General features: G+C 37.4%; 1 protein-coding gene across 1 annotated transcript; it reads right to left on the bottom strand.

Moving 5' to 3' along the window:
• Positions 1-3747: 3747 nt before the first annotated feature.
• LOC145949916 (uncharacterized) lies at positions 3748-4197 on the bottom strand. Its single transcript, XM_083060824.1, has one exon. It carries the CDS (start codon positions 4195-4197, stop codon positions 3748-3750), a length of 450 nt encoding a protein of 149 aa, XP_082916950.1.
• Positions 4198-13121: the final 8924 nt, after the last annotated feature.

Here is a 13121-nt window from a genome sequence, read left to right as displayed (position 1 = left end):
ATAATCGATTATCCAGCAAAATAATCGATTATATTGTTCTTGGTTGGTTTCCAGAAAATCTGAATAACAAAATAATCGATTAATCTTTAAAATAATCGATTATTTGGTTCTGAAACTTTTATAAATATTTTGAACTTTTTGAAACTTCAGAACAGAGTTAGAATTGAGAATCAAATTTAGAAAAGCATTTTTGTGGAGTCTTTGTGACAATCTTGGAGAGTTTTCTTTGTGAATCCAAGAAGAAAAACGTTTGTGAAAAACTTTGAGAAAGGATCATCATCATCATCACATTTTTGAAAGGGGAAGATTAAGATTTGCTTCTGAATTCCAGGTGAATTCGTTCCTTAATTCTTTGTGAATACTTGTAAAATCTTGAGAAGGGTTTCTCAAGTGGTAAGGATTCTTGTAGTGGGTTTCTACAAGGGGTGCTTTCTTGGGGTCAAGAAAGTGGTTATCTTGAGTGTTGAAGTATATGCATGTGTGGTATGCTTGTAAACCTTCTTCATTAAGATAGTGGAACAAATCTTGATCAGGTTCTGATTGAGGACTGGATGTAGGTCACATGTGGAGTGGCTGAACTAGGATAAAAGACTTGTGCAATCTTCTTCTACCTTTATCTTTTACTTTGAGTAAATTCTTGATTGTACATTAAAGAATATGATTCTTGATTATCATGTGTGTGTGAATATTGGTGGTTTAAACTGAATTAAATCATTACATTTGAACCTCATTATTTTTGTAATCAAGAAAGCATATAGAATTCATTCTTCTATAACAAGTCTATAAAGAAGCTTCATTGAAAATTTAGTCTTAGAAAAGTTTAAGTGAAATAAAGATCCTAAATACTCTGAAATTTTTAAAGTGTCATAGAATCCAATTCACCCCCCTTCTTGGATTGTGTCATTCTTTTCTAACATCATTAACAATGACTAGTCCGTATCTTTTACCTCTAACAGATGCAATTCTAGTGGGACCAAATAGATCTATGTGGAGCAATTCAAGAGGTCTCGAGGTGGAAACATGATGTTTACTTTCAAACGAACTTTTAACTTGCTTACCCTTTTGACATGCTTCACATATGCTATTTGATTGGTATACAAGACTTGATACACCTCTTACGAGGATATGCTTTTTCAGTTTTGAGATTAATCTCAGGCTTGCATGACCAAGCTTCTTGTGCCACAACCACTGGTTTTCATAAGATACTAGACAATCAATATTTTGATCTTCTAGTTCATTAGGCATTATTTTGTATAAGTTATTGCATTTGTTAGCTATAAACAATATAGATGAATCAGTTTGACTAACAATACATTTATTTTTGTTGAAGGAAACTTTGTAACCGCTATTGCATAATTGAGTTATACTCAGCAGGTTATGTGTTAATCCTTTAACGTATAGGACGTTATCAATGGTGACAGAGGAATTTATACATATTTTACCTATTCCCATGATTTGTCAATTCTGTCCTCCTCCAAATGTGACTAGGCCTCCTTTCTTGGACCTGAGGTCTAGGAACATAGATGATGGAAATCTAATCCCCAAGGATCCCTTTGGAAGAGGTAAGACCAAGAAGGGTGAAGATTGATCTAAGGAGTCTCTCTATTGTAAATAAAGAGTCAATAATTTACGTCGGACCCCCCCTGTCCGACGTAAATTATTGATTATATGCCCCAACATTTCACTCTTTTCCCGCTCGCGCCTTGTTTGCAAAACTGTGTAACTTCTCTCGTTCTCTCGTTTGTTTTGCTTGCACTTTATTTCCTTTTATTAGCTATTGTATATTGTTTCTAGGGTAGGTTACTTGGGTACTTTGACTCCATTTAACCTAATCTAGAAATACACTATTTTCTTATTTTTTAGTAGTAGGATTGGGAGTGGCATTAGCAAGCTAGAGAGTGTGACTAGCAAGCTAGAGAGTGTTACTAGCAAGTGATGGGTCTAGGCAAAATTTTACATATTAGACTCATTTTGCTCCTAATTTTTCATAGATTTGATTTAGCTAGGTTCCATTCACATTGGATGAACCTGACTAAACCAAATCAACATTTTTCAAAACTGGTTGGAGTAAAACTAAGTCCATGAGCCTCCCACCTTGTCTAGTATACACATGGTCGGATTGCTTGTCCTTTCTCAAGCTTAGAAGCTTGAAGCACAAGCTTCTCCATAGCTTGCTTACCAAGCAAGCTACTCACTTAGCTTGCTCTCCAAGCCTCTAAACCATGGATGGTTAGCTAGACCTTACCATGGTTCTTAGTGAACCATGGTTAAGGCTAGCTTGCTCTACAAGCTTCCCACTCCTATATATTTGGTTTTCCTTCATTGTAAAACACTTTTGGATATATTAAGAGTTCTTTTCTGAAGATTACTCAAATTTCTCTCTTCTAAAATTCCCTAAACCTCTTTGATATTCATCCAATTCTCTTATCCCTAACGTGGTGAAAATTGAAGAGACTTATCTCTTCATCAAGGAGTGGCGTCTCTTGGGAGAGTTCTCCACCAAACCGTGGTGGTTCTAAGGTCTCCTCCTCCATTGGAGACCTTCGCAAAGCTTAAGAAGAATCAAGGAGTCGAAGATCTAGGGAGGAACTTGAAGAGGATTCACATCAGTCCGGATTCTCCACCAAGTTTCCATCAATAGACCTTTCACTCGTCATGTGTCGCGAGCAGCCACTATCCAGGTACCATGATTGGATACTTCCTTTTCTTGTTGAAAAAATCTACAACAGGTATTATCTCAGTCTTTGGTACCCAAATGGATTTGGGTCCATAAATGCTAGCGTTTGAGGTTTTGGAATACCCCTTCTTGTGCATGTGACTTCACTTTGATGTGAAATTCCCATTATGTAAAGGATATGCATATGTACTTGCTTTGTTTACTGATTCAGAATTAACATACCCTAACCCAGACTTATCATTTTTACTTTTGGAATATTTCAAAAGATTTTCAAGGTTCTTAGTTCCTATAGTAAACTTTGATAAATCAGATTTTAGTATTTTAATTTCTTCAAGTCTTTTCTCTAGTTCTTTTGATAGTTTAGCATTTTCATTCTTGACCAAAAGATTTTCTTCAACCAGTTTAGAAATTCTTTTCTTTTGTTCTTTATATGCAGTAAAGATTTTAGCAGAATCAGTTAAAAGCTGATTGTATGGATGCTGAAGATCTTTGAAATTAGACTTACTAACCTCTTCATCATCAAAATCAGATGATGAGTCTGTGCCTGCCATTAGACATATGTTTGCTTGTTCATCGTCTTCAGATGATGTCGTGTATAGATCTTCCCAAGTGGCCATCATGGCTTTCTTCTTGTGGGGAGTTGACTTCTTCTTTTCTTTTTCTCTTTCTTTTTCTAACTTTGGACATTCTGTCTTGTAATGTCCAGGTTTCTTACATTTATAGCACAATGGCTGTGCTTTTTCTCTTCGAGTTCTATTGTACTTTCTCCAGTGCGATCCTCCCTTTTTCTTCATCATGGAGTATATTTTTCTCGACAAGAGGGATATCTCATTGTATGAGTCACACGTCTCCTCGTCACAGCTTTCGTCAGATGCTTCTTCTGCTTTTAATGCCTTTGACGATGATGAAGTAGGTTTCGTCTTTTGCACACTCAGTGCAATGGACTTTTGTTTTTGTCTTGCTTCATCTTGTTGTAGATCCATCTCATGGACTTTGAGTAGTCCAACCAGTTCTTCTAGTGAGAGCTTTTCAAGATCCTTGGATGCTCTCAAGGCCGTGACTTGAGGTCTTCAATTTTTGGGTAGACTACGAAGTAATTTGTCAATATGATCAAAGTTATCATAAGTTCTACCTAGAAAAGAAAGTTCATTAATAATAGTTTGAAATCTTCCAAACATGGTTTGGATAAATTCATTTTCTTCCATCTCGAAGAGTTCATACTTACGGACCAACAAGCTTAACTTGTTGTGTTTTACCTCCAGAGATCCCTGATAGGTTATGGCTAGTGTATCCCACATTTGTTTGGCGCTCCTGAAGTTGTGTACTTTGGTGTATTCTTCTTCGGTTGGAGCACACATGAGTGTGTTTCTAGCTTTGGATTTTAGCATAAATCTTTGTTTTCGATCTTCATTCCAACATCCCTTGGGTATCTCCCTGCCAGCATCATCATGTGGAATGTAATCTCCTTGTTCTACTACCTCCCATATGTCTATATGACAAGCATCAAAGAATGGGATCATTTTTTTTTTCAGCAGTCATAGTTGGTTCCTCTGAATAGAGGTGGAAGATTTTCTACCTGTCCTTTGTTTTCCATGATTGTTCTCCTGTAGTGTTAGATGCTCAACCCTAGGGGTCAAGCTCTGATACCAATTGAAGTTTAGTGAAAAACACACAGAATAGGGGGTTGAATGTGTGTGTACGAAGGATTTTAAAAAAGATTTTTGCAAAGGTGCTATTTTTCGTTAGAAAATAATGTTTCAGCTGCGTAAGGAAAGTGCAAGATTGATTAAAAAAGAACTGCGTGTCTGAATATCTATCGTCTGATTGAAAATGGTTTTCTTAGTCAGACAAATATAAGTTCGTCTAAATATTGTGTAGAAAATAGGTAGTAGTAATCAAGGTTTTTGGGAGTGATGAGTCAATATGAGTAAAACTGCGTTTCCAAAGTAAATAACAATGCATAGACCTTTTATACTAGTTCACTCATTCTAAGCTACATACAGTCTCCTTCAACTGAAAGGTTCCGCTAATCACAACGGATTACAAGTATTCTCAACCACTTCTGGTTCGTCAACCTCACTTACTGACGCTAGTATTTTTAAACCACTTCTGGTTCCCCAAGTATTCTCAACCAATCCTGGTTAGTCAACCTTACTTGCTGATGCTAGTATTCTTAAATCACTTCTGGTTCCATAATGAAAATGATTTCAACACTCCCTAAGGTTTTCAACCCTAGTTTTACAAGATTGTGTTTTAAGTGTGTATATAACTCTCACAGAGAGGATAAGATGATTTCTATACTCACTAAGATAGGTTATCTTAGATTTTACACGAATATTCAACTTTTGCACAAGAAGAGAGATAAAATTATTTTGACGCTTATTTTTGGCTTGCTACTTGTTGTTTTTCTCTTCTTCTTCTTTTCTATTCAGGTCTTGATATTTACAGCCTTGTGTTGGATCTGCCCGTTACTTGAATTTGAATGTGTCCGTTGAGGCGGAACTTTTTGTTAGTGCAGATAAGCGTTTGTTCATGGCTACACAAATCTTCTTCATTTAATGCATTTGATTTTGCATTAAATGTTTTGTTCTCAATTTGTCTCACGTGAAGTCCTTTGCATGATTTGTCTCCTTTTTATTTTTGACTTCAATCATGCCCTAGGTATGTTTGTCCTTTTTTCGTCATTATAGCTGCGAAGGCGTTGCTTTTCTGAAAAGTAGGTGTACTTGCCCTGACACACGCAGTTTTGACTTGTAGATTCGTGCTCTTGCATTTTTCTGCGTTCTTTTCATATCTTTGATAACTCCGTGCGCTTTTCTTATAACTAGAGATGGTGTATGATCGTTCTCGTTGTGACTAGTGGATTCTATATGCTTTGCATCATGCTTCATTTGCGTCTGGGAACTAAGTCTCCATCTACGATTTAGACTTTGACTTTTTCATCTCGTCTGATCAACCTTGAGGATGAATAATTATTTTTCCTTCTGGAATGCTTCTTCGTGTTGAATTGTCCAACAACTAATGAATATTTTCTTGAATATGTATGATTGACCCTTGAGGTTCGTCTGATGTTTGTTTTTTGCCTGAGTCAACTTGATCTTGGATCTTTCTTTGCTCTTATTTCTAATTTCTTCTATTGTGCTCTGAATTGTTCTTGGCGTATCTTTGTTTGGTGTTCATTATCAACTGATACGCAAGCCATGATTCTTCTATTATTTGACTTGTTTTGTCGGATCCTTGTTTTCCTTAATCCTGTTTGAGTTTTCCATGCTCTTATACATATCTGAAACACTACTACACAGATCAGTAATAATAATATGTATTATCTTTGTCATGTTCAAAACCTTTCTGAGAATTACTTCGTTTGACTTAATAGTATGGACTTTGTGCTTGGTCTCCCAAGGACTCAAAGGGGATTTAACTCTATCTTTGTAGTAGTGGACCGTTTTAGCAAAATGACTCATTTTATACCATGCAAAAAAATAGATGATGCTAGCTATATAGCTAAACTTTTCTTTAGGGAAGCGGTTTGATTGCATGGTCTACCCAAAACAATTATGTTCGATAGGGATGCTAAGTTCCCTAGTCACTTTTGGAAGGTACTATACGAAAAACTAGGAACAAAGCTCGTCTATTCTACAACTTGTCATCCCCAAATCGACGGTCAAACCGAAGTAGTAAATAAGTCCCTATCCACATTGTTAAGGGTACTCCTAAAAGAGAATAAGAAAACTTGGGATATTGTCTCCCCCACCTAGAATTTGCATACAATAGAGTAGTTCATAAGACTATTAATCTTTCACCCTTTGAGGTTGTATATGGCTTTAACCCAATAACCCCTCTTTATTTACTCCCACTCCCTAATACTTCTTCCTTGTTTCACAAAGAATGAGTATTTAGGGCAGATTTTATTAAGAAATATCATGAGAAAATCAAGAGTCAAATTGAAAAACAAATCCAAAAATATGTCAAATACAACAACAACAGAAGAAAAAAATCACTTTTGAGGTTGGGGATTGGGTATGGCTTCATTTGAGGAAGGATAGATTCCTCACTCAAAGGATGTCAAAGTTAAGCCCTAGGGGAGATGGACCATTCCAAGTCCTTCACAAAATAAATGACAATGCATATCAATTACACCTTCCTTTTGAGTATGGCACTAGCACATCTTTTAATGTTTGTGATCTTACACCATTTTTAGGAGCTGAGGAAATGGATGAAGATATCATTCTAGGGACAGATGCTTCTCAAGATGAAGGGGATGATGGAGGACCATCCTTGAAGGCACATGTGAGGCCCATCACTAGGTCCACGACTAAGAGGATAGAAGAGGAGGAGGGAGCTCACACACCAAGAGATACTCTTCTTATGATCATAGAGTATTAACTACTCTCCTAAGCTGATGGAATAGCACTAAGGCCAAGAATTCCAAGAGGTGATGTATTGAAGGAAGCAAAAGGAATGGGTTAGTGTTGAAAAACCACAGGAGGAGTGAGGCCACTTTTAGACCTTAGCTCCTAAGTTTTTATTAGCATAGCATTTATTTTTATTCCTATTTTACCCTTGTCTTTGATTTTCCATTTTTACCCTTGTATTTTGGGGTATCTTAGGCATAGGATCTATTTTACTTGTATTTTTAATTTTACCCTTGTATTTTGGGGTATTTTAGTCATAAGATTTATTTTTTTGTATTTCCCATTTTACCCTTGTATTATGGGGAGCTTTAGATCATAGGTTTTTATTTTTGGGCTAAGGTATTTGATTAGGGTGGGAACAAAACCTAGACATATTTTTTGTGGCTCTTGGACCTATTTTTGGTGTTAGAAAGGCTTAGGCCCAAGTGGAGGGCAAAGGTTGCATGGTCTTATCATGCACCTAGATGTAGCCTAACTAATCCCAAAGATTCCATCCTTGGCCACCAAGTTGCATCTAGGGTTCATTTGCATTTCATTTGGTGTGCATTTGGCTTGTGAATTTCGTCCATGTAGACACCCAATTTCGTCCGGGGGCATACAAACAAGGACATGGACCTCTGTTATGAAGGGAAGGAGCTCCCGAAGCATGCCAACAAGAAGACAGGACCTTAAAGGGCCCAAAAGCACAAGTTGAGTTTTTCATTGGCCCGGAACGGACCGTTCCAAAATTGGAACGGGCCGTTCCAAGGTCCAGAACGGGCCGTTCTAGATTTGGAACGGGCCGTTCCAAGTCTTTTAAAGGGTCTAAAAAACCCAAATTGGAACGGGCCGTTCCAAAATCGGAACAGACCGTTCCAAACTCATCCAAAAAAAGGTTAAAAGGTTAACTGGAACGGGGCTGGTATGGGTCGTTCCTAAATCTGGAACGGGCCGTTCCAAGGCTGTTCCAGACCAAATCATGTGGGCTTAATTTGGCCCCCAGAACGGGCCGTTCTGAAATCAGAACGGGCCGTTCTGGACCCCCGAAACGGGCCGTTTCGGTTTCAGAACGGGCCGTTTCAGGATCCAAATTAACCCACAACGGCCATATCCAGAACGACCGTTCCGATTTTGGAACGGGTCGTTCTGGACCCCCTTCCTAAAGTCTATAAATAGACAGCTGGGGCTCATTTCTCCGGACTCCGAAATTTCGTCCAAACTTCCTATAGCTCGAAATTTCTCTCTTTTTCTCTTTTCCCCTCTCTTTTTGTATTTCTTGAGATTTTTGTGAGACATTGTAGTGTGAAAGGTTGCCAAAAAGCACCCAAATCTCCATCTTTGAAGATTAATAGAGCTCGTTCAAGAGGTATTCAAATCAATTTTCTTCTCTCTATTTTATTTCTTACATTTGATAAATATTGTTTATAATAAGAGTAATCATGTAGATATTTTAGAGTCAATTGTTAATTTAAATTTTAAATCATGTAAGTAATCATCAATAAAAGGGGATATAATATTTAATTTCTTATTTCTTATCGCATTAACTTCATCATAGGGTACCGATTTAGGGCGTTGTAAGGGTGCTTAATACCTTCCTTACACGTAACCGACCTCCGAACCCAATTCTGGTTATCAAGGCCATTATTGGATCTTTTAAAAATCTTTTCTTTTTCCAATGTTTTGAGTAAAACATTGGTGGCGACTCCATAGAACCTATTTTCAAAACCATTGATTAAGGATTAGTCTGGTGTCCAGGCATTCCTTAATTGATGAGATCTTTAAAAGGATGTTTAAACCATTAGTCGCAAGATCGGAAATTTTCGGGTTGCGACAGATGGCGACTCCACTGGGGACGTTTAAAGAGGGTCAGGCCCATTTAATTGATGAAGTTAATAAAATAAAAATAATAATTTAATATTTTCCCCTTTACTTTGTTTGTTTTATTTGTTTGGCTTTAATATTTGTTTGCCTGTTTAAATTCAGCATTTGTTTGAAATAAAAATTGTACAAAATCCTTTGCACACAACAGTTCCCCCTACACCCGGGGGCATGAGGGTAATAAACATAGGGAGTGGTTGACGTACGACCGGCCCAAGTTTGGCCTTGGAGCCTGCGAGCCTTGTCGGAAATCACACTCAAGGTGATAACCGGTTACTCTAGCCCGAAATACTGCGACAAACCTTAGAGTTTGCCAGGTGACGGCGATAAAGATACTGGGTCCCTATAATGGGGGCACCTTGCAGGCCTTAAGACCAGCGAGATTAGAACTATCCTATACAATGCACTTTTCTTGCAGGGACCACAGACCAAGAATTTAAACGTGATTGTTCGCAGGTGTACATTTGTTTGAGCATATGTGTGTTGCATTTGTTTGTGTTTATTTATTTCAAATAGATAAGAATTACAAACAAATAAATATTAATAAAAAATATGATAAAATTTTAACTCCCTTCTATATACCCAAACTTCAAAGCATCATATAGGATAGTTTATTTCAAAAAAAAAAGATAAATATAAAACAAATATCATGCATCTTTTAGTTTAGCATATACATTCATTAGAAAATGGAAGACACATAGTATGTAAATATTTTTGAGAAAGGAGAACATTCCAAAGTACAAGAATTGTGTGCACACACTAAAGAGGCCTACTAGGCTTTGGACTCTCGTCATCCTTTCAATAGAAGGCAAAGTCTACATCTTCTCAGACTTCTTCCGATTTAAAAAGATGTCATTCCTCAACTCAAATAGGAGATTATTTGAAATTTCGAAAAGGAGGCACGCAAAGAAAAGAAATTGAAGCGAAAAAAAAAATTTGATGATAAGCTCCCTTAATCCTCCAATTCGTTATCAAATCACTCCAAATTGCATCTTTCTTTTCTGACTCATCAACCTCGTCAATAAAGATGAAAATTTTGGCAATCACCAAAATAGTGGTGAACTTGAAGATCCTATTGATGGTTACTTCTGATGGGAATAGCAAGAAGAGAATCTGAGAAGAAACAAGAACTAATTACAAATCAACGAACGAGCAAGCATGTCCATAGGGACATCATTCAAGCATGAGCTTTTGTAGCCTCAACAACATCATCAAAGTGCACCAAAAGATTTGTACAAAGAATGTTCTCTAAACAAATAAATCAATGAGAATGATATTTGTTGAATTTCTCAATCATCTTTGCATCCTATTTTGCACTTCATATAGATAATATGTCTTCCTTGTAAATAATAAATAAGAATAAAAAGGGAAACCTAACCTGTGCGTGTTAATCAAATAATGAGATCACTTGTAGTCAAGTGCAAACTCGATACATCAAATTGAAAGCACTTAAAAACCAGTAATTGTGCAAGAAGACTGGGGGGCATAACACGCCCAAATTGACGATTCAAACACCAAGAGTTCCCCATGCGGAAATGACAACTGTTGGGATAGGAGGAACAATCAAGAATGAATGAATCCTTGCTTCTAGGGAATTACAACAAAAATCAATTGAAGAATAAAGTCATTGCATGACAAAAACCCACTAGGATGAAAACCTGTAAAGGGTGTCCTAGGCAAAAATTAGGGTAAAGAAAAAGAATCAAAATCCTGATAGGATACGTCCTATGCAAAAGTTAGGGATACATAAAAATAAAAATAAAAATAAAAAAAAAAAGTAATGCCTACTTGAGTTGAAAACTGAAAGGCAGCTTGAGTATTCCCTTTTAGAAAGAAAGAATTCATAAAGGTTTCACTCCGAAGTCGAAACACCCACATTCAAGCAAGTGGGAATGCATTCATAATGTAGTTCAACCAATCGTCAACCATGCCTCTCTAGGGGGCAACCTCGATTAATCTCTCTGTGTATGAATCACGAACTCGGGGCATGCCCGGGCCTCCGAGCTTTGCTAAAGGGGCACGTGTAAATTGGAAGTACTGTTTTAAATGCCATAACATTCTTTCATTTCTCTTCTTCCTTTAAAATATTCACTCTAGGCCTCATCCATCAACCCTTAATAAACAAAATATATTTGCAACAAAGATGTTACTCGATAATAGCATGGAAAGGATAACAAAAGAACAATCAGAAAACCGAACATGACTAGGGTTCAATAAAAATAAAGTCGTCCCACACAAATGCTGCAAAAAAGAAGGCCCGGCAGGAAGCCCACTAAGGGGCTGCGCAAAAGTTAGGGCAAGATCTGCTAGGCAACCCACAAGCAAAATTGGGTAACCTAGGAAAAAGAAAAGATCAAAAGAAAAATGTCCGCTAGGAAACACATCTCAAGTGACCTAGGCAAAAGTTAGGACGTTAAAGCAGCAACCTGAGTTGAAAACCGAAAGGCAGCTCAGGGGGATCATCTAAAAAAAAACGCAACCTTGAGTCATCACTCCACTTTCCAAAAAGGCTAAAACACAATGATAGCTTCTTTGCAACAAATATGCCTTGTTTAATAGCCATAAACACTAAAGCCCACCTTGGCCAACCATTCTTCTAAAAACCCCTTTTGAAAAAAAAAATCCCTTCTAACAATCTTTTGAAAAAATACAAACATCCCTTCTTTCTTTTCGCTTGACCCTTATGGCATTAAAATGGTACCAAAAATATACACGGAGAATGCACAGTGAATACTCACAGAGGAAAGATCGAGACGTCCCCGAACGGAGTTGAGAGACGCTTGACTACACATTGATAATTGAGGAGCCACTGGAACCTGTAGACCCCTAAAATTGTCCGGGTCGGAAATAAGACTCGAAGACTCTCAAAGATCAAAGGAAAGTCAGCCAGAAGGACTCCCAGAAGACCATAGGATGACTATCTGTAGGTTTAGAGGTCTTAGAGTAGCCAAAAATAAGAAAGTGGGAGGTTTGGAGCTCAATACGGCCTCCTTGGAGTTCAGTACGGCCGTACTGCACATTTTGTACTACAATACGGCCGTACTGAAACCAATACGGCCGTATTGAAGTTTCTGTATTTCAATACGGCCGTACTGAATTCAATATGGTCGTATTGAAGTACAAAAACTCAATACGGGCCGTATTGAACCCAGGGGCCGTACTGCGCCTCATCCCTATAAATAGGACGTCATTTGGACGTCATTCCACACTTTTCCACACAGTTTTGACTCCCTCCTTGAGTATTCTGGGGTTTTTGAGCAGTGTTCTGCCCTAGAAATCGCTCTGGGAGTCGATCCGACGAAGTTCTGGAATTCCGAGCATTTAGCTTGGAGATTCGAACTTAGTCGAAGGGAAATCTTTTGGATTTCCATAGTCAAAAATTATTTTTTAGGAAGGAGCGAGCGAGCTTGTAGAGGGAGGGAGTGCCAAAAAGCCTCCTAGACTTCATTGATATATAAAAAGCACGCTTCAAGAGGTTTCTTTTCTAAAAATCCCTTCTTTTACCGCTTTCTGATTGTTGCATATTTAAATTTATCATCATGTAGATATTTAATTTACAATCGCTTATAATAAATAGGGGTAATTTAGTAATTTTGCGCTATTATTTAATAAATAATCCGTCATAGGGAACCCTAATGGGGCGCTGTGGGGGTGCTAACACCTTCCCCACACGTAACCGACTCCCTTACCCAACTCTGGTTGTAATGGCCAAAGTTGATTTATAAAATCAATTGCCTTAAATCTTTTTCCAATGTTTTGAGTAAAATATTGGTGGCGACTCCAAGAACCCTAATTTTTGCGAAAACCACTAATCCATAGAGGGTCCCGCTTGGGATTAATATGGATTGGTGAATCATTTAATAAAATTGGTAGCTCGACAAGGTCTCAGTTTGAGAATAAGTCGTTTTATCAATCCACCACTTTTCAAAACTTTAAAAAGAGTCCAACCATCGTCGCGATTGCCAAGGTCCGTTTTGTTGGTCCCTACAGTTAGAATCTAGAAGGGGGGGTTGAATAGATTCTATGTTAGTTTTCCTTTTCTTGTTTGCTTTCTAAATCTTTACCAAACAAATCTTGATTTAAAACAAACCTTTAAACATAAAAAGTAATTCAGAGTTATATATGCACAGCTTATCCAACAAGATTTGAATAACACAATTAATACAAGATAT

The sequence above is a fragment of the Cajanus cajan genome, chromosome 7, assembly GCF_000230855.2.
Source record: "Cajanus cajan strain Asha chromosome 7, NIPB_CcT2T_4, whole genome shotgun sequence".
In the NCBI taxonomy this organism is placed as follows: Eukaryota; Viridiplantae; Streptophyta; class Magnoliopsida; order Fabales; family Fabaceae; genus Cajanus; species Cajanus cajan.
This window is presented reverse-complemented; position numbering and strand designations above follow the sequence as displayed.

Coding starts and splice junctions, on each gene's coding strand:
- LOC145949916 (XM_083060824.1), bottom strand. CDS start 4,197: ATGATCCCATTCTTTGATGCTTGTCATATAGACATATGGGAGGTAGTA.